The sequence below is a fragment of the Protopterus annectens genome, chromosome 2.part1, assembly GCF_019279795.1.
Source record: "Protopterus annectens isolate FY-2018-M chromosome 2.part1, PAN1.0, whole genome shotgun sequence".
Classification (NCBI taxonomy): Eukaryota; Metazoa; Chordata; order Ceratodontiformes; family Protopteridae; genus Protopterus; species Protopterus annectens.
The window spans coordinates 1791023171-1791044113 of NC_056729.1; the positions used below are offsets into that span (position 1 = coordinate 1791023171).

At 38.8% G+C, this 20943-nt stretch overlaps 1 protein-coding gene across 2 annotated transcripts in view; it reads right to left on the bottom strand.

Annotated features, from left to right (window-relative positions):
* MTOR (mechanistic target of rapamycin kinase) overlaps positions 1-20943 on the bottom strand; it is a 4577509-nt gene that overhangs the window by 2847742 nt on the left and 1708824 nt on the right. For both annotated transcript variants that reach the window (XM_044063218.1, XM_044063219.1), the window contains exon 26: positions 14341-14483. In XM_044063218.1, the coding sequence (XP_043919153.1) occupies positions 14341-14483 (143 nt within the window). The remainder of the gene's footprint in view (positions 1-14340; positions 14484-20943) is intronic.

Below are 20943 nucleotides of genomic sequence, written 5' to 3' on the forward strand. Positions count from 1 at the left end.
GTATGTCCAACAGCTCAGGGTTTGACATGGCCTTGTATGTTAGGCAGAGATCGCCTTTGAGTAGACAATATGCCACAAAGTATAGCTGGAGTTTTTTTTAGACGGTCAGCATATGGCATATGCTTTAGGCCTGTGATTCTTTTAGTGAGGTATTTCTGTGGCCTTTCCAGCTGTTGCAGATGTCTTGTGAGGTACATACCAAATGGGGCATTATACTCTACAATGGGTCTAATGAGGATGAGTACAGTGGGACAATGACCTCCTTTTTTCTGGATGAAAAGCCCTTAGTGATAAGGTGTGCCACATAGAAGGATTTCCTGACTGTTGTGGCGATGTGGTTATCGAAAGTGAGACTACTGTCCTCCTGTGTCCCTAAGTCTCTTATCACACTTATGATGTTTAGCGTCCTGCCACCTTATGTGGTAATTCATGGGTACATGTTCTTTTTCCAAAGGGGATAACTATACATTTCTTGGCATTAAGCTTGAGCCCATGGCTCTGGATGTTTGAACAACAAACATCACGAAGAGATGATCAACAGCACAAAATACCAAATCTAGCACACACACACACACAAAAAAAAAACAAGCTTTTTCAAGGGAACAACTCCCTCCACTCCTACTAATTATTTACATATCACACAACAGTGAGGAAGGAGTATATTACCTACCTCTGCTGTTGCGCCATCTCCCACATACATATGCTAGAATTTCTGCAATACTGTGAACACTCAATCTTCGCATCTTAATATTTTGTTGTCTGACACGTCTGGTCAATCAAATGAACAGGACCCATTTTTCCACTGCTGCATCATTCCATACTCCAAACTGTTTTAGCTGCTTCTTAAAATTTCACTCCAACTTTTTACACCAAATCAACTTTCCTTTTTCACTGCTACAGCCCACATTTACTTCTTAACAACAGCTCAGAGCTTTAGTCCTCTACACTGTCACAAACACCAAACAATTAGATTCGTTAGTACTATATGCATTACATGATCTTTAGTTTGTAGCGCACACACTGTCTAAACTGTAGTTTAAAACTTGCAGTGTCATCACTACTTCCCACTACATACCATTCAGAATTTTCATTAATTTTCTGCAAAAACTCAGGGCAATACTTTTCCTTAGTATGACCCAGTGAACTCCCTTCTCAAATAGCTCAACTCACTTTCACAGAAAGTCAGCAGAACAGTTTTCTAAGTACACCATTAGTTGTCCAACACTTGCATATGGTACTGATGCACTTTTTGTACAACACAACTTTTCCATACTTAGAACTGACTAGGAAATCATTTTTTCACTTTGGGAATTTCTACAGCATCCCCAAGTTACAGACAGTTCAAAAGAAAAATTCTTCTCAGTTTACCGTTTTCAGTTCTGCAATTAAATGCAGTAATGTATTGTTTGCATTTGAAGAATCACCACAGTTTTGTCATACTCAATCACCCCGATCACCACTTCTGTTGGACTCACATTAACACACAAAAGTTTCCATTCATTCTCACTTTTATTACTCATAGCAGTTCCTCTCTCTGAATGTCAGTGTGGCACTACACACACACTAGTAGTTTTAGCAGTGGGGAAACTAACTCATTAGGCATTAGCAACTGGAGGCATAGGTGCAAGAAGATAAATTATTGCAGTTTGCAATATTTTAGACTAAACTATGTCTACAAAAAAAAAAAAAAAAACACATCAATACAGCACATGGCCATGCCTGAGATGCTATTCCATACACTGTGTACAGTTTAGTTTACCGTGAGGTATAAAGAAAAAAATGAAAACAAGCTTAACTTGTCAGCAGGAAAACAAAAAAAGTGAAAACAAGCTTAACTTGTCAGCAGGAATACAAAAACAGTCTTAGAATTTTCTTAGTACATCCACTAAAAGTTCCAAATAATCTGAGGCAAAGTCCAGGCAATCCTTCAAACTAACTAATAGGAGTTTTTCCGGTACCCCATGTGCTCTCTACTCTTGGCCATAATACCACCTCTCCTACGCATGAGGTAAACAACTCTTTAAAATGTGTAGCTCCTTCCTCCTAAATAACCCTCTGCAGCTGCTGCTCAAGAGATGTTTTCTTTCACCCTTGCCAAACCTTCAGATCTGAAGCTCTGAAAAGGGAGAAAGTGCTAACCTCTTGATCCTGTTTTCACATGTTTAATAATAATGCAAACTGATCTTACACAGATTTTACATAAGAAGTTATGACAGTCTATTTTTGTAATTCGCATGCCGAAATTATTCCTGTAAAACTTGTTTTTCCTTTGTTTCTGCATTGTATGCGAGTGTGTGTGTGTTTGTGTGTGCGCGTGTGTATAGAGAGACAGAGATATACAGCTTTTCAGCTGTATCTATAGATACACAGATACATATAAACTAAGAAAAATACAGTCAAGCAAGATTTTTCACTGTGTGATGCCTTAAACCTCCTGTAATGGAATAGGGGTCTGTGAGATGCATGCAAATGACCCATTAAGGGATTAAATGTTTCAGTTACATTGATTCTGAATGCCCATGACTTTTTAAGTCTCTATGGTTACATTCAGGCCATTAAAGTCAATCCCTACTAGCTGGGGATGTGCATGTTTCAGAGTTTTTATTGACCTTTTCAGTACAGACTATACTTCAGAAACACTGGATCTTTATACCCAGCTGATGCCCATAAATATTGAAGTGCCTACAAAATATCAAAATGAACACCTAAACCAAAAGGATAAAAGATCACACAGACACAGTTTAATAAAAAATGTTTTCAGTAAAACCATTCAATAAAAAAAGTTTTCAGCAAAAAAAAACAAAAAACAAAAAAAACAAATCAGTTTTTACTGGAGCTACTTTGGCTAATACTCATATGCCCTCATTTCTTCATTCGTCCCACACTGTGATTCCTACTGCTCATCTCGTGCACTTCAGTTGAGGAAGCTAGAGGTGATGGAGATGCTCTGCCTTTACTGACCAGATTTATGTACCATACAGCAGCACTGATTGAACCACTGTTTTGTAGACTTTACTTTTCCGCTTCTTTGGCATTCTGTTACATACTACACCTGACTATGTGCCATTTGGCTGCAACCCCTCTGTTTCTAGCTTTGAACACCTCATTCAGACTTCCAGTCTTCTCCAACACCCTTCCCAAATACTTGAAGATGTTAACCTGTTCCACTATTTTTCCTTCTATCTCAATTTTCAGCTTCTTCTGAACTGCACCATTTGCTGCCATTACCACCACCTTATCTGTGCTTTGCTTCACCTAATGTGCCCTCAGTTTTGCATTCCATCCACCTATCCTTTGCTGAAGTTCTTGCTCAGAGTCTGCCTGTAATGCCATATTGTCTATATAGAGAAACTCTGTTGCTCTGTCCCCCTCTGACCCATACGAACACCAGTGGGGGCTCAGAGCTGAACCCTGGTGCACACCCAGTCCTACTGGAAACCCTCTCTTGGTGACTGAACACCTTTCGCAATTGAGTCATTGGGTCCTTGTACACAGTCTGCACTAATTCTACCAATGTTTCTGGGACTTCAAACCACAACAAGACTTCCTAAATCAGATTTCTTGGGGCTCTGTCATATGCTTTATCCAAATCTGGAAACGCCCTGTTAAGACTCCTTCCTCATCTCTAGCTTCTTCTCCACAATCTGTCTCACTGCAAACACTGGGTCAGTTATTCTACATCCTGATCTGAATCTGAACTGCTCATCTCCCATCTTACTTTCTACTGTTCTGCGTATTCATTTATCAATCACCCTCTCTGAAACCAATTCATACATTAATTTGTATCTAGTTTACTACTACTACATATTTTATTTATTTTCATTAATTTTACATCCAGAGAAGTCTTGAAACTGTCTTAAAATGTTCCAAAGCACCAAAACATCCTTTTCAAGATTTAATGAAATAAAAAAAATCTGTAAACAATGCTAGCTTTTCTTGATTACTATAGCATTTTATAACTGAAGTAAAGTCCCTTATTTTCTTTGCCAGTGGCTCTAACTACAAAGTAAATAAGGGGGAATAAGTACACCCCTACCGGTTTCCTCCATCCAAACACAACTTGTTAGAGCGAAGCCCACTCATCTCATTTCTTGCCTACAACCCTTCCCATATCTCTTCCCATATAGTTTTATCACAGAATGTAAATGGTGCTACCATTGCCCTACTCTATAAAATCCATGCTTACTCAATACTTTTGCTGCATCACTAACAGTTGCAATGTTTTCTTACAATCTGCTTCCGTCTGGATCACTGTTTTGATAATGTTGCCATTTGTTTGTCTCCTCTCCCTAAAAATCACATGGATATATATATATATATATATATATATATATATATATATATACATACACACACACACACACACACACACACACACACACACACACACACGTCTACTTTGGCAACAGATGTGCCATTCTCTTAGGGAGTTGTAGACATAAACACTTTACATGTATGGTTTAATCTATAGGAAACTTTACCCTTTTAGGATAACACAGCCACCACATTTTTCTTCCAAGATACTGGTACTTCTCCAACCCTTTTACATAGTGTTAAAAACTTCCACATCATTATCACATTTTCCCTTCCAACTTTCACATAAATACCATCTGTTCTAAGAGATTTCCCTGTGGATTAATTACACATCACCATTTTTATCTCATCACTTCCTATCTTGGCTGTTAAGTGTCAAGCTTCATCTCACTCCAACTTTGGCAATACATAAGTCTATTATGAATATTTCCAATTGTGCCTTATCTTGTTTTCCACATTCCTTTTCTTTATACAAATGTTCATACAATTTCCAAAATACCTCTAATTCCACTACAGGATCTGTGGTTACTATTCTTGTTGTAAGCTTCCTAAGTTTGTTGAAAACCCTTTCTACTTTCCATTGCCTAAACTGGTGGGCTAAAAGTTTTTGTGCTCTGGAGATACTAAATAAAAAACAATTGCTTAACAGCAACCTTTCTAAAGTTATGCATATTATCCAAATGCTTCCTTAATTTCCATTTACCATTCTACAGTAGCTTCTTTTCTTGTTCTGAAAGATTCCCCTTATTCTGCACTATTTTAACTTCTGTCAACCTCTCTAAAGAATTCTTATTTTCCCCATACCTCTGCCTCTCTCTCGCTTATTTCTACCATATGTGAACCTACATTTTAACTTTGTCTCACTCACTAGCTATCCTTTCTGAAGCTATAACAACTCTTAAATAATGCCCCTTACCCATTCCTTAAATTCCTCGCTTTTTAACAATTAAGTAGGAAACATCAGTGTTTCACTTTTACTTCATTACCTTGCATCCTGATCTTAGTGTTTAGTGGTGCACAACCTGAAACTGTTATTGGATTTGCATCAAAACTTTCAATGAAGTAAATGTGCTCCTAAGAAATACAACTCCTATCTGGTATAACCCAGGTACTATACCTTGGGGGAGCCATATGTAAATAATTCTGTAGTTCCTACTACTGAATTCAAATCTTCCATACTAAATATTCTTATCTACTACTTCTTCAATAATCTATACTCTTCATAAGTTGATACTAGGCTATCTGCCCTAGGGCATTTATAATAGCCAGAGTATGTTTGGCTTTCGCCACCCTTTTAGATTAGTTGACTGTGCCTCTGTATAGTAGGTCACAGAAGGTAGCCCTTTTAAGGTTTGTTTACTGTACCTCTGTCAAGCAGCGACACAGAAGAGATCCCAGGGGTAAACTTACGATCTTCCATCCATTCGTCAAGATTTCTCTTGAAGATGGTCAGTGAGGGGCTCTGCCTGACATGGATTGGGATTTTGTTCCAGAGTGAGGGGAGCCTCTGGGATATGAATCTGTCCCTCCAGCATGTCCTATTTATTTCTGTGCTGAGGTTCAGGTCCCTGGAGCGTGTAGCTCTAAGGGATTTAGATTTCCTGAGGTGAAGCATGTCCATTAATTCTGGGTTGGACATGGCTTTATACGTCAGACACAGATCGCCTCTGAGTAGGCGGTACGCAACTGAGTAGAGCTGGAGTTTCTTTAGCTGCATAGGGCATCTGTCTGAGCCCCTTGAGCCTCTTGGTGAGATACCTTTGGGGTCTTTCCAGCTGCTGAAGGTGTCAGGTAAGGTACATCCCAAACGGGGCATTGTACTCATTTATGGGCCTGATAAGTGATGAGTAGAGGGGCACAATGACCTCTCTTGATCTAGATGTGAACCCTTTCATGATAAGGTGGGCTATATAGAAGGTCTTTCTAACCACTTTGGCAACGTGATTGTCAAAGGAGAGATTGCTATCTACTTGGGTCCCCAAGTCCCCAATTACTTCTTCTCTTGTGTTATACTCTCCCTTCTAGGTCACCCTGATACAGCCTCATTATTGCAAATTAGATTCCAGGCCACACCCATAAATATTTCTTGCTGCAAACCTATTACTTCTCCAAAAATTCTCTTAGCCTCCATAACAGCAGTTTTAGGTGGAATATAAATATTTTCCTTCCCTGTCAATAATCCCTTACTATCACAGGTCTAATATTATTGTCTTTTTCCCTCTTCTACCACTACTGGAGACACTACCATTCAGCATTATTACTCCCCTTTACCTTTGTCCATGATATTCTCCTGAATGTCCAGTCTGAATATATTACTTTGTCAAATTCACATGCTCAGTTCTATCAAAATGCATTTCTTGCAACACTGATAATTGCAGTCTGCATTTCTTAATATAATTCAGCACTTTCTTTGTCTATACCTGTAAGGCCATTTATATTCCATAATAATATGGATATACTATTTATTGTGACAGAAAACTATTACTACCATGACAGCTATTCTGAATATGTACTTCCACTTTTAGCTTATATGTACACATCAATGCTTTGTAGGTTGATCTCTTCTGTAGTTGCTTTTTCTCATCTTCATTTGTACCCATGTCATATTTTCAAGAATTTTTGCTTCGGTGAAAACATTAAAAAAACTAAACAGATCCCTCAAAAACTAAACAGATTTCCAGAATCCGCATCCCTTTTTAACTTGCAATAAACACACAAAATCATGTCATTTTCAAAAAATGAAGCTTGTGCCTCCAGACAGGAGCAACTGAACCAAACTTGACAGTTATATCTTCAGGCACTACCTATTCTAAAATGATGACTGTTCCCACTTACACTAATTGCCATCTGTTCTTTTTTATTTCAGTTCTTCTTTTTATCTCTATTCACCTCCCAGATGAGAAAAACAGTAAGCAGGCTTTCAGTAAAAAATAACTTTTAGCCCAAAAAAAACGTTTAATCGCTACCCTTAAATAAACAAACTAAATTGTGCACTACTACATCAAATGCATTAAAGTACTAAGGTTGTTGGGGAAACAACTACTTGTGCAACTTATTTCTCACAATTTTAAATCGTTACTGATTGGCAATATATTTTTAAATGATAATTGCACTATAGAATGCACACTCCCATTCAGCAGCATACTGAACCACAGGATACAGCAAACTTAATGACTGATAAATTCAGCTCCAACTTTACCTATCTCTCTCCTTCAACCTTCCCTCAAGAAATACCATCAAATAATAGCTCCCCCCCTGCTATAACTAGGGAACAGGTCCTTAATACTCTCTCTAAGGTCAAGAATACTGCATCAATGGGCCCAGACAATATCTCAGCATGCTTTCTTAATAGCATGACACATAACCTGTCAGGCCCTCTGGAATTGCTATTTAACTGTAGCCTCCAAATAAACTTCGTGTCTCATGAATGGAGAACAGCAACAGTCATCGCTCTGCACAAGGGTGAGTCATCTACAGACCCTGAAAACTACAGACTTATAAGTCTCACCAGTCTTATATGTAAAGCCATGGAATGACTTATCATGGAAATGATCAACAGTGATGTAGTAAACCTCCAGACACTGGATCCAACCCAGTCTGGTTTCATCAAGGGCAGGTCATGCCTACTCAACCTGGTGTACTTCTTTGAGAAGGTCACCAAAGCAATGGATGAGGGCAAAGTGGTTCACACTGCCTACCATAATGTGGTCAAGGCATTTGGCATGATACCCAACTCAGGTACTGTTGACAAACTCAAGAGGTAAGGTACAGACCTGTCTGTCAACTGGTGGATAGCCAACTGGCTCACAAGACCCAGGAAGATAGAATTGGGGAGTTTACCTCTACAAAGAGGCCAGTCACAGGTGGAGTCCTTCAGGGATCGGTCCTTAGACCGCAACTTTTTGATATTGACTTCTGTGAAGTCAAGGCCGATGTCAAAGGTTTCTGGCAGACTATATTTGCAAATGATTGCAAATTAGGAGCTGTCATTAAAGCCCATACTGACACAAATATCCTACAGGAATGGCTGGCACAGACAAACAACTGGTGTCAGAACTATGGACTAAAACTAAATGCCAAGAAATGCATAATAGTATCCTTCAGGAAGTCATCCACCCCTTGTAACTGTCATACTGACAACACACCCCTTAGAGCTGACCCAGTCAGGGACTTAGGGACACACAGACAGTAATCTAGCCTTGACCATCACATGTCTACAGTAGTGAGGGAATCATTCTATGCTGTGCAACTTATAATCAAAGGTATGGTATTTAAGTCCAAGGAAGTCATTGTTCCACTCTATTCAGCATTCATCAAACCTATCACTGAGTACAGTGCCCCCTTTGGTATGTACCTAACCAGACATATTGACCAATTGGAACATCCACAGAGGTTCCTCACTAAAAGAATACAAGGCACAAGTAAAATGTCCTGTGCAGACCACCTCAAGGCCCTATCCCTGTATTATACCACCTACAGGCTTTTGAGGGGAGATCTATGCCTGGCACACAGGGCACTGTCAGACCCTACTCTGATGGAGCTCCTACATATCCACAAAACAAAGAGCACCAGAATTACCCTTTCTAAAGGCTTAAACCTTGCCTGTAATATAAATAGGACCTGCTGGAGAGACAGGTACATATACCAGAGACTACCCCCATCTCTGGAACAGGCTCCCCATCCATGTGAAGCAGAGTTGGATGGGGAACAAGAAATGTATCCCCGGTTTGGCACCCATGTCTCTAATGGACACAACTTTGAATAGTTCATCTTCCTGGCTCCGGCTTGTAAATGTTTCATCTCCCAAGCCCCTACTTACACTTAGCAAGGGTGTCAGAACTTGCAACAGATTTGGGATGCATGTCTGGGCTTAAAAAGGCCATTATGGTTGTTAGCCTAGTAAAGACCTATGAACCTAAGAGCAAACAGTGTTTAGACCTCTCGTGACTGATTGCTTGCCACTACAGACTTTTCATCTCCAAGTAATATCAGTCAGTAATTAAAAAAAAGCGAGTAAATTTGCAAATGCATGAAAAAATCTTTGTAAATTTCACTCAAAACACACTGTTCAGACCTTGCACAATTAATTGTTTATAACGGATTCCCAATTAAAGCTTTTGCTTATAGAAAAAGTACTTAATGACTTTGCAAATGCAAGAAATGACTTTGCAAATGCAAGAAATGACCATCGTTTATATGCCTTTCATCGTATCTTACTTTTCAAGCTTATTTGCTTAACAAATCCCTTATCCCTAGCTTTAACCAAGGATATTAATTTAGATATTCACTTCTGTAAAACACGGGGAATCATCTTAATTTGATATACAGTGTAACCAGTACATTTTACATACTCCCAGCAGTTGAAGATCACAATATTACATTAACTTTAACTTGCTTCTTAGTCTGTTCTGGAAAAAAATGCCTCTGATCCTCCAGAAGAAAATACTACAAAATGCCTAGACACAGCAGCTTGAATCTCATTCCTGCCTCACTGTTTGCTGGGATAAATTGGCTATGCACTGTACACCAGGCAGAAGAAAAATAATTTCCACAATATACTTTCATCTCCAATTATAATGATTTTCCCCTTCTGCTACAACTGAGTCAGGAGCAACTCTCTCTGCTGGTATAATTGCACATTTGTACTAACACAAGTTGTAGCTGCTTTTTCAAGGCCAGATTTAGAGCATGCACATGCTGTGTCTTCTCATTTAATAAATCCTACTGTGGAACAGTCCAGTTGTTTATTTGAACTTTTATAGATTGAATGCAGCCTGTTCCTTCCAGTTTCTCTGGCACAGCAGAAAATCTTAGGTTTTCTCTGAGAGCTCTGTCTTTTAACTCAACTATTTCTGAAACAGCCCTTCTAAAGAAGCCTCATGCTTAGCCACCCTTTTCTTAATAACACACAAACTAGTGAAAAAAAGTCAAATATGGCAAAAAGGCCACTAGCAGCACACAAGTTCTAAATAAGGAGATTTATTACAAAAGACTATAATTGTAAGCACTTTCATCTTGCTTCAATAAGCAAGACTTCTTCAGACAACCAAAAGAACAAAATACAACAATTTTAAAATACATTAAGGTTTATCACGACTACATAAATTAAAAATCTAAAAGGTGTAGTCCATCTCAAATAGAAAATATGCTATACTAAACCAGGTTGACTATATATAGCAGGTGTAGGCTATCTACATAAAAATGCTAAAGCATTACTACTAAAAAATATGAATAACCACCTTGTAAAACCTTTTAAGAACTTGATCTCTCAATAAATTATATACATTATGTTACTGAGAAGGCTAATGTTAAAATCAGTGTAAAACATTGATCATAATTAAATACTGAACAATACAGAGCAAAATGAATATTGTATAATACAAAAAATCATGCAAAAATTATACAAAAAATTCCTATGAGGAAAGAGGAAAAAGCAAATAGCACGATTAATTATCTTTGTAAGCTCCTTAATTTAAGAACACAAGCCAAGGAGCACAAGTCATTTAGTCCTGGAGCGTTATAGGCATTCAATTTTATTTTCCATAGTAGCACACGTAACTCCCAATTTCAGGGTGAAGGGTCCCCCCGGGTCTTGTTCAATCTGATCAGTTGCCTAAAAGTGAAGTTATGCTGGGGGTGATCAAGAACATGCATGGCTAATGCATTTTCTAACTTAGATTTTCTAATACTGTACATATGTTCATAGACTCTGTCCCTGAATCTACGATCAGTCTTACCAATGTAGAAACAGGGACACTGTCTGCAGCTGGCCAGGTACACCACTCCTCTGGATGCACAATTAAATCTTTTGTTCATGAAATATTTTTCTATTCCTGATAATGAAAGTGTTGCCAACCTCCATGTGTCTACAATGCTTACAAATGTCACATTGTACATACCTGGAGCTCTTACTACTGGGGCCATACGTCTTTCCAACATACTTTTACGATTAAAACCTCTTCTATAAACAATTCTAGGTTTTGACTCAACAATAGCACCCAAATGTTTGTCTGAACTGAGTAAATTCCAGTTTTTGTACAAAAGTTGCCTAATACTAGAAGCATCCAAACTGAATGTAGTGATGAAAGTCACTTTAAATGAATTAGGCCTAGCAAGTTGGTTTTGCTCACTGAAAGATGATGTGGTTTTACTAAGTTCTGATCGTAATGTTAAATTGGTTTAAATACACCATTCGATCTCTTATACTGCACTTCACTTATCAATTCATCCAATAATTCGGGAGGGGGGTACCCTCGCTTCAAGAACATGTATAGAGTTTGATATTCCATAATGAAATTATTATTATCATCAGACACCATGCGGGCTGCTCTCACAAGCTGGCCCTTGACGACTGATCTCTTCTGCTGGTGTGGGTGACTACTGGTGTAATGAAGGAATGAACTGGAGGAAGTATGCTTTCTATCTATTCTTGCTTTGAAAGCCCTACTCACCCTATCCTTATACAGATCTACATCTAAATAGGATATATTTTTTGTGTGCCTTAACTAAGTGAAAGATAGGAATTGCGTTGAACCATTCAAATAATCAATAAATTTGGGAATAATATCCAAATCCCCTTCAAACATAATAAACACGTCATCCAAATATCTAGTGTAGTAGACAATGTTGTCTGTATGTGTTGTTGTTAAAGACAAAATGCTGCTACCAAATCTTTTTGAGTTTTTAATGCCACGACAGGAATGGACCCCAATCTTAAGTCAAAGTATGATTAAAGTTCATGAAATTAGTATTGTTTCAATCTTTGATGTCAGCCAGAAGTGCTCCTCGCAGCACCAGCAATGTGCCAAGTAGTGCCGCCTCCTGCAATTCTTATAGACTTACATGTATCGGTAACATATCTAAATATGATTGTAGATTCTTTTTTATAAGACCCATTACTCATACTACTGTTGTCTGGGTATCTTTCTTCCACACTGCTCTCATTTCTGCCTGCAAATCCTGACATTTTATGACTTTGTGTAGTCACTGGGTGTAGTAATTTCAATGATCAATGCTACTTTAATTTCTTTTCGTGGACTACTATATCGGGTTTTCTCCCATCTATCTTTTGAACTGTTGGTAATGGGTGATCCGATGTGATGTAGACTTCAACATTTTCTATGATGCTTTGTAGCTCATGTTTCCAGTGTTTTTTAGCTACTTCAATATTATAATGTTTGCACAATCCCCAGTGCAACAGTCTTGCAACATCATGTTTTTTCAGTATACAGTCCTTCTGCCATTAGTATGTCACAACCAGCAACAAGGTGTGCAACTGTTTCCAGTTCTGTTTTACAAAACCTATATTTGTCTGTTTCTCCCACATGTTCAATTGCCTTTGTAAACCAAAGTGTACGTAAATCCACTATCTTGGGCCACCAATATTAACCTTTCATCTTTTGGTTTGAATTCACCTCTCCTTAACCATCCCTGATCAACATGAGATTGTTCCAAGAGTTTCCTATACTTGCAACTATATTTATGCATTTTCCCCATTTCTTGCCTTCTCATCTGGTCAGATAAGAATTTCTCCCCTGTGTATCTAGCATTATTACTTATGAAAACATTACTCTGGGTGATGTCAATATTGAGTGGCAAAATGTAACCTCTGACAGTCCCTCATCCTGCATAAATTGATCTGGTCTGACTCGACTGATCACAACATCTACTAGACACAACAAAAGTAATATGGGCACAATTCATGACTGGATTTTAGTATATTTATTGGGGTCTGAGACAATCAGTGGAACCTATCCTAACTCTCTAAGTGACCATCTTCCCTGCATATACACACACAGACATACCACTCACTCATCAAGCCAATACCCACCAACTTAAACCAATCAGGAATCTCACAAAATTTAATAAAGACTTATTCAACCATATTCTGAGGTCTTTCAACTAGTCAATACTAAAAACTCTCCCATTACATGATGCAGTTACAGCTTTTAGTACCTTTTTAAACTCCCTAAATAACCTTGTATATCCACATATAAAAAGGATAAAAGTAAAACACTCCCTCTGGTTATCCACCCTTACATAATGCTAACAGAGACAAGAGTCTGAGTAAGTGGTTAAATAAAAAAAAAACACTCACCAATACAGAGAAACTTCATAATCAATTTAAAAAAAAAACAAATATACAAAGATAAAAAAATACTGTGACCAACTACAACTTGATCATAAAAATAATCCAAAAAATGATGGCCCTCTATTCACACACTACTCGACTTTGGGTGGAAGGATGGGATAATGGTTAAGGTGTTTACCTTGCAGACACAAGGTGCAGGGTTTGATTCTCACATGGGGTAATTGGCTAGGCCATAAAATGGCCCACAAGGGCAGTTGGCCTAGTACTAATCTATGAACCTATGAATCCTGGCTCAAAAAAAGACTATCCCTTTCAAGCAAGCTCTCCCCTCGAAATAGCAACTACTTTAATAAATACTTTATAGACAGTACTATATCCCTCACCAAGAGCACTTCATTCTCTCGTACACAAACCCATAACATATTACTAAATACTCTCTCTCCTACCACATTCACCTCTGAAAAATATGAATCCAAACAATCCTTAGCCACAAATGCTAGCAACTTTACCGTAAACCCTATAATGATACCTACTATAAAAAAAACACTGGTACTTAAACCTTGCTCCACAGCTGCTGACAACCTCCCACCATTTCTTGGAATATTCCCTTTTCTCTTGAGGTATGGCGATCTCGGAGCTGGTATATATAAGTTCAGGGGGTGTGGGGAACTTGCCCTCCCCCTTGTAAAAAGAAGCTTAAAGGAGAAGAGCAAATTCTGAAATTCACTCTTCTCCTGTATTTTGTCTTTTTCGGCTTGCTGGTACTCTGCATTTCGAGTGCCGACATTTCAGAAGGGAGCCCTAAATTACACTCCTGACCTGTGCTGTGGCTGGAAAAGGGTTTGAGGTAGATCATCTTACTTAGCCAGTTATCAAATAAATTTATTGCTAACTAAACACCACACACAACAAAGTGATATTAAAAGTAGCCATACCTAGCCAGTGGATTGTAGGTTTGAGCCAAGGACCAGCATGAGCGGAGGGAAGGTGATGATGATTCCTTTAGCAATTCCACGCTCAGTCGTCTGAGCCATTCTAACCAGTCATCCTTGGAAACTCGTCTAGCTGCTCCCCAAGCCTAAAAATGAAATCAAAGTAGGTAAATATTTACTTGCATTTACCCTTGATGTCATAAAAAAATGAACAAGCACGTGAATCTGTTTAGACCCAACTTCACCACCACGAGTACTGAGGAAAAAATAAAAAACAGAGGAAAACTACTGGTCTTAAACACGAAAACTGTCATGACAAGTTTTTTTTCGTTTTTTTTTTTTTTTTTTTGCAAAGCACTGACATTTTTTCTGAACTGTTAATAACTTAATTTTTTTATGCACACTAATACACATGGATGGATATTTACTAGATATTATTAGATAGATGTATTTTTATATTTATAGCATTTTAGTTTAATTACGTTTATGCTTAGACAGTTCTTGTCACACACCTGGTGAAGGCTTTACAGCATTAGTTAGCCAAATATGATTTTAGTTAAAAGTCTTTCTATGTGTATGTTGTGCTTTTCTTAATACCTGATCTTGGAATGTGGGTTGCAAATAGATAGGTAGGGTTTTCTTTAACTAGGATTTAGTTTGATCTAATAAGTAGTAGTGGGTGGGGGTGGGTACTTGCTGTACTAAGATGTACTTTTACAGTCCTGTTTATGTTGTTTGCCATGAACAGCTGGTTTAAAATTAAACAATAAGTATATTTTCCATGCCTACTTCTAAGTATATAAAAGCTGATACGTTTAAGATTGTTAAAATATTTCTGATTTATTTTTTTTTGTTACTGATGATCGCTGGTCTGTGACAAATAAAAGCTTGTCGCTTTGGAACACTACCTGAGTGTCATGACTTTTGGAAATTATTGTGACCGAGTTCATCAACGAAGTGTTAAGACCACTAGTTTCACTGCTTTTTTATTTTATTTTTTTTAACCTTGATGTAATGGATCACACACTACTTAAACTGAGATGAAGCAATGAATGAGCATAATAGGCCATTTTATTTTAAATTACAGTCTGTTCTGATAAATTCCAGAACTTAGTGATAACATAGGATATATGACGTAGATTAACACAATGGTTTGCACTCTTCTGAACTATATACACTTCTGCAGAGCACTGTTAAGTACACACTGGAGGTAAAAAGACAATGTGTAGGCCTCACTTAAAACTGTTGGAGCAATTAAGAATTTAGAAGCTAAACTGTTTTGGAAGTAAAAGTAGAACACTTAAAACATACACACACAAAATCTGTATACACTAACCAAGCATAGAAAAGAGACAAAATTCTTAACTGCAGCTGAACTAAACATATTTGCGTACTTACTATTATTTGGTGGTGGTGCTGCGGTAGCGGTGTCGACTCACAGTAAGATGTCCTGTTCGATTCTCAGCTAGAGTGTCTTCTGTGTGGAGACATGCGTGAATGGGCGTACCTTAGTTGAAGGTTGTGCATCAGGGCCAGCAACTCGGCACGTAAAAATCTACTGCCAATCATTAGCGGACCGGAGTTCCGCTGTGGCGACCCCTAACCGGGAAAAGCCGAAAGACACAACAACAACAACTATTATTTGTTTACCATGAAAATCAGATTAAAGAGATCCAGTTTTCAACAGAAGCCTTGGGAGAAGGAATGCACAAAAAAATGTACATCAGATTAAATTACTGCAACTCTGGATGTGCAATAAAGAAGCACAGATGACAGACTGAATGCTGTAAAGGAATGAATAAGAGGGAAGGTAACTGACATGAGCAGGAAAGTACTGAATGCCTCTGTTAAAGGCCATGGGCAAACACACTAAAGTTAGAGACTATGTTCTAAATATTTAAAATGTCAATAATATTGAAAAGCAAAACAGCACAATTAACTCAACAGAGGATGGGTAAACTGTGACACAAGGTACAAAGGAAAGGGGGGCAATGAAGTTTACCCCACACCTCTAAAAAATAGGTGGAAAAGATGGAAGAAATGATACTCAGACACACACTTTTAAACAAAATGGGAAAAGAGTTAATTTTAGTATACCCAAACAAGGGGGCAAAATTTGTGGATGGGGAAGAGTATACACCTGTCACATGCGGCAAAGGGATAAAGCTCTGATTGCAACACAGGCGACTGTGTTCAATGGCACAGCAGTTGGAGGGTAATAGAACAGGAAGGATGTGCGTGATTGGTCAATTTCACCTCACCCACCCTGGTATGGAATAGAGGTAGCTTGGCTCACTGCACTGGTAACACCTGCGTGAATACGGATGTTTTGCCACAGCATGAATAATCTAACATATACATGCTGCAGTGTGCTGCTTACTTGGAAGGTTGCACATGAGCAGAAGTAAATATGCACCTCCTGAAGCAGCTATAGTGGAACTCAAATGGCTGCTGCAAAGGTGGACAAAAGGCAGACTGCAGGATCTACAGAATGTCTCCCTAACATCTGACTCTTGCCTACAATGGTGAATGAACACATTGGACAGCTCTCACTCAGTGGAGAAACAAGTAGTCCACGTGGGTGCAGGAAGGAGAGCCATCGGACAGATCCTGCAAACTACAAAAGGATGGGGAGGAGACTGGTTTCAGGATATATTGTGAAGGGTAATTTGACAAAGTAAGCAGCAAGTTCTTGGAACACACTGACAGAAAAGACAACAAGAGATAGACTGTTGCAAAAAATGAAGATTTTACAGTCATAATACATGGGCACTGACCACAGGAAGACAAAAGAATACCTTGCCAAATGCATATTTATATAAAAATGTTAATGATGCATGCTAATGCATACCACTGACAAATACTTAAAACTGACTTCTGAAATTATCCCATTACACAACTTATTTTTCTTCTATACTGATCTGAAAACAATCTTAATACTGATGTTAATGTGGCCATGTTTCCACCAATCCATATAATCATCCTCTATCAAGGGGTTTAGGGCATGACTACTGTACAAGCCCCCAGCTCCAATTTGTCCAATACAATTTCTAGAAGTATACTATGAACCTTGTCAATATGTACACATTCTAAACACATACAAAGCTTTAAGGACAAATACTAATGGCAAGGTATAAAGTGAAGTAAAAAAAAAAAAAACAAATACAGAAAAAAAGCCCTGGCCTGTGGCTCTTAACCAGTTCTCACAACTTGTTAAATCTGTTGTCTGCTCAAGATCCAGATTCAACCAGTCTACCGAGTGCTGGGTGATCAACCAGTGGGACAGGGCAAAATCAACTGACCAAAATCCAATTCTCTCTTTCTCTCTCCCTCTATAGAAGGAAGGAATGGACACTTCACCGCAGGTATGCCCTCTAACAGAGGCCAAAAGCCAGACAAAAATGGTGAGGTACTAAAAGGTAAGACAGCACTTATGGGTCTGACTGACAGATTGCTGTAATAAGCACCTGTCTTGGTTTCCCTACCCCACACACAGGCAGAACAGGAATCAAAATCCTAAAAAGAATTAGCTTCTGTATTACAGCACCAGCCACTGACTGCTGAGTCATGGCCCCCAACCAGGGTTGCCAGATTTCCAGCAACCCAGGTAGGGACAAAAAAAAAAAAAAGAAGGTCTCTCACGAAGTGAAGACCAAAAAAAAAAGGTCTTCAGTGGCAGTCACATTCCCATCCCTTATTCCAAGACTGACTCAATCAGCATTATTATGCAAGATATACAGGAGACACCAAAACAGTTCCATCATTCACACCTAAAAGCATACCATGTTCTAAACTAAAGATAAGATTTCTTTAAAATAAAATTATAAACAGTATAGATACATTGGGAATCTCTATCAAAGGTTCTAAGGATAATATTTTACACTCTGAAATGCACTGATGTGTTGCACATCCAAGTCTGAAGAATGTTTCACATACGAGTAAGTATTCCTAAAAATATCCAGTCAAATAAACAGCCCTCTGTTTACATGTATACGACTCACCTGCGTCCAAAAAGACAAAACCTGACATTCTGCAAGACAGTCAACCTGCCACCACAATAGTTTCAACATCAACATTAAGACCAACAGTTGTCGAATCTTACTGGTTTCGAGGCTACACTCTATCGTAATTTTTCTACAATGCTTAGAAAATGTAAAAATCCATTAACATGTTAGAAGACATAACTTTTAAGAACTGACCAGTGAGAATGTTTGAGGGCTATCCAATGTAACATACTGCAATAAATTTACACCTACAAGCAGAATCAAACTCTCCCCTCCATTGATCAGAAGTGATTTTGTCTTCCACTTCCACTTCCAACAGCTCTCCACAGGCAGTCATCCGCACAGTGTACTCTACAACCCGAAACATGTAGTCATTCTGAATACTCTGTTCGTCCATTATACCCAATTGTTTCTAGTGACAATGAGCAAAAGTACATAAAAGATGATAAACTCCTTAAATAATAAAACCGCAGCTTTCTACCAACTATGTTTCTCCACCATCAACGTGATACACACAACTCTTAACTGTTTCATAACTTAATACCGCTCAACCTGCCGCTTAGTTGAAGCGGTTTAACACAAAAAGCGACACACTAGTGGCCAGGAACTTTCTAACCTGCAACACCAAATCCAGATTTTTATTGGTTATAGCAGCCATGGCTACGCTTCTAACTGGTTGTTGTGGTTAACAGTTGCATTATTGTAGGTTTGTTGTGCCATTGAAGGGTTGCTCATAGCGACGTAATATCTTTGTTACTTTATCTATTAATGTTTTTATGTTATCTGCTAAGTGCGTTTGTATGTTTTTAAAACATTGTTTTGGAATTATAATTCAGTTAGGGGTTGTTGTTGAAAGCCTATACTGATATAGGGTCAGGATTAACTTCTTTGCCTTGTGATCACTGAGTGCCTGTATAGGATTCAGTTCACTCGCAGTAAGTGGGTACTAAATGAACGGACGAATAATTTTATAAATTTATGTTACTGTGTCTACATATTTTAATGATGCGTCTTGCTGCTTAACTGAAATATAGATAGAGAAGATCCGTATAAATTGGCAATTTTGAATGAAAGTACAGGTAAAACGATGGATGTCCATGACTGTAAAGTGCATGTTGGAGCTTTTGTTTCTGGACCTCTGCTGAAAATCCGTTTTACTATGTGACATTGTCCTTGTCTACTTCTTCTTCTTTCGGCTTTTCTCGGTTAGGGGTCGCCACAGTGGATCACCTGTCCGCATTAACTGAGCTCACTCTGCCTGCAGTTCCGCATTAAACACGAGAAGCTCCGTGTTTACCGCTTTTTGATTGGCCCGTATACCGGCATATGGGCCAATCAAAAATCGCTAAACACGGAGCTTCTCGTGTTTTAATGCGGAACACAAGAAGCTCCGTGTTTAGCAATTTTTGATTGGCCCGTATGCCAGGTATACGGGTCAATCAAAAAAAAAAAAAAACAAACAAAGTGGAGGCTGGCCGGGATTTAAACCGGCAGGGCGGGACTCGGGATCAGGCTACTGATCTCGGGACAGTCCCGCCCAAATAGGGACGTCTGGCAACCCTGCCCCCAACGGTCAATAAAAGGGATAACTTCAAAAGGAAAACACTTCTTAATAAATATGGTTGTACACTGGAACCACTTTGGCAGTGAATAACTTTGACAGGCTGTCAACAGACTGGTTCCCTGAAATCAGCATATGGTTAAAGATAAGTGCACAAGTACATCAATACTTAACTTGCACAAAAGGGCTTGTGAATAATGTCCCATCACAGTAGTTAATTCCCAAGTAGTTACTGAATGAATTTTTATTTATTTACATTTTGTTAAGGGGGTTGGTCTCATTAGGCCTATGGAAAATTTGAACACCAGACATAAATAACAGACCAGTTGCCATAATAGTTAAGGTCTTCATCTCCCATGCACAAGGTTCGATCCTGACCTCCAACCAATGCCTGTTTGGAGTTTTCATGTTCTCCCTGTGTCTCTGTGGGGTTCCTCCCACCTCTTAAAAAACATGCTGAGTGTTTCCATCAAAAAATCTTATCAATGAATGGAGCTGTGGGCAGCAGCACAGGCTCTATATCGTGCCCTACAGGGGGAAGAGTTGTACAGACCAAACACTTTGGGCTTCTACTGTGGTGCGCACTATCCTCAATACAGAAGGACATGGATCACAGACTGTGCACCATGGCAGGGCTAGCCTCTCTACAGTGTAAAATATGGCTCTAGGTGATTCGGTCATGTTGACTAATGTTGCCAAATGGGCAAGGGTAGCATACTGAGACAGTGAGACAGGGGATAAGTGGGTTGAGAACTCGGCCTATTCTGATGAAGTTGATGCCTAATAAATAATTATATTTATTTTTGTTTGAAGTGTCTATATACTGCGATTGCTGGCCGTTTGTGTTTTACTACTTAATGGTTTGGCCGAGCATACCGTACCTGCAAGGCATTTAGTTTTTGCTATTCTGACCTATGCCAGGGACCCCTGCTAATGGTGGGAGGGGTGCATGTCCCCCTACTGGCCAGTGTGTGCCCGCCATAAAGCCCAGCAGCCCTGGGTCAATAAGCTATTGGACTGCCGGTGTTTAGTTGCCCAGCC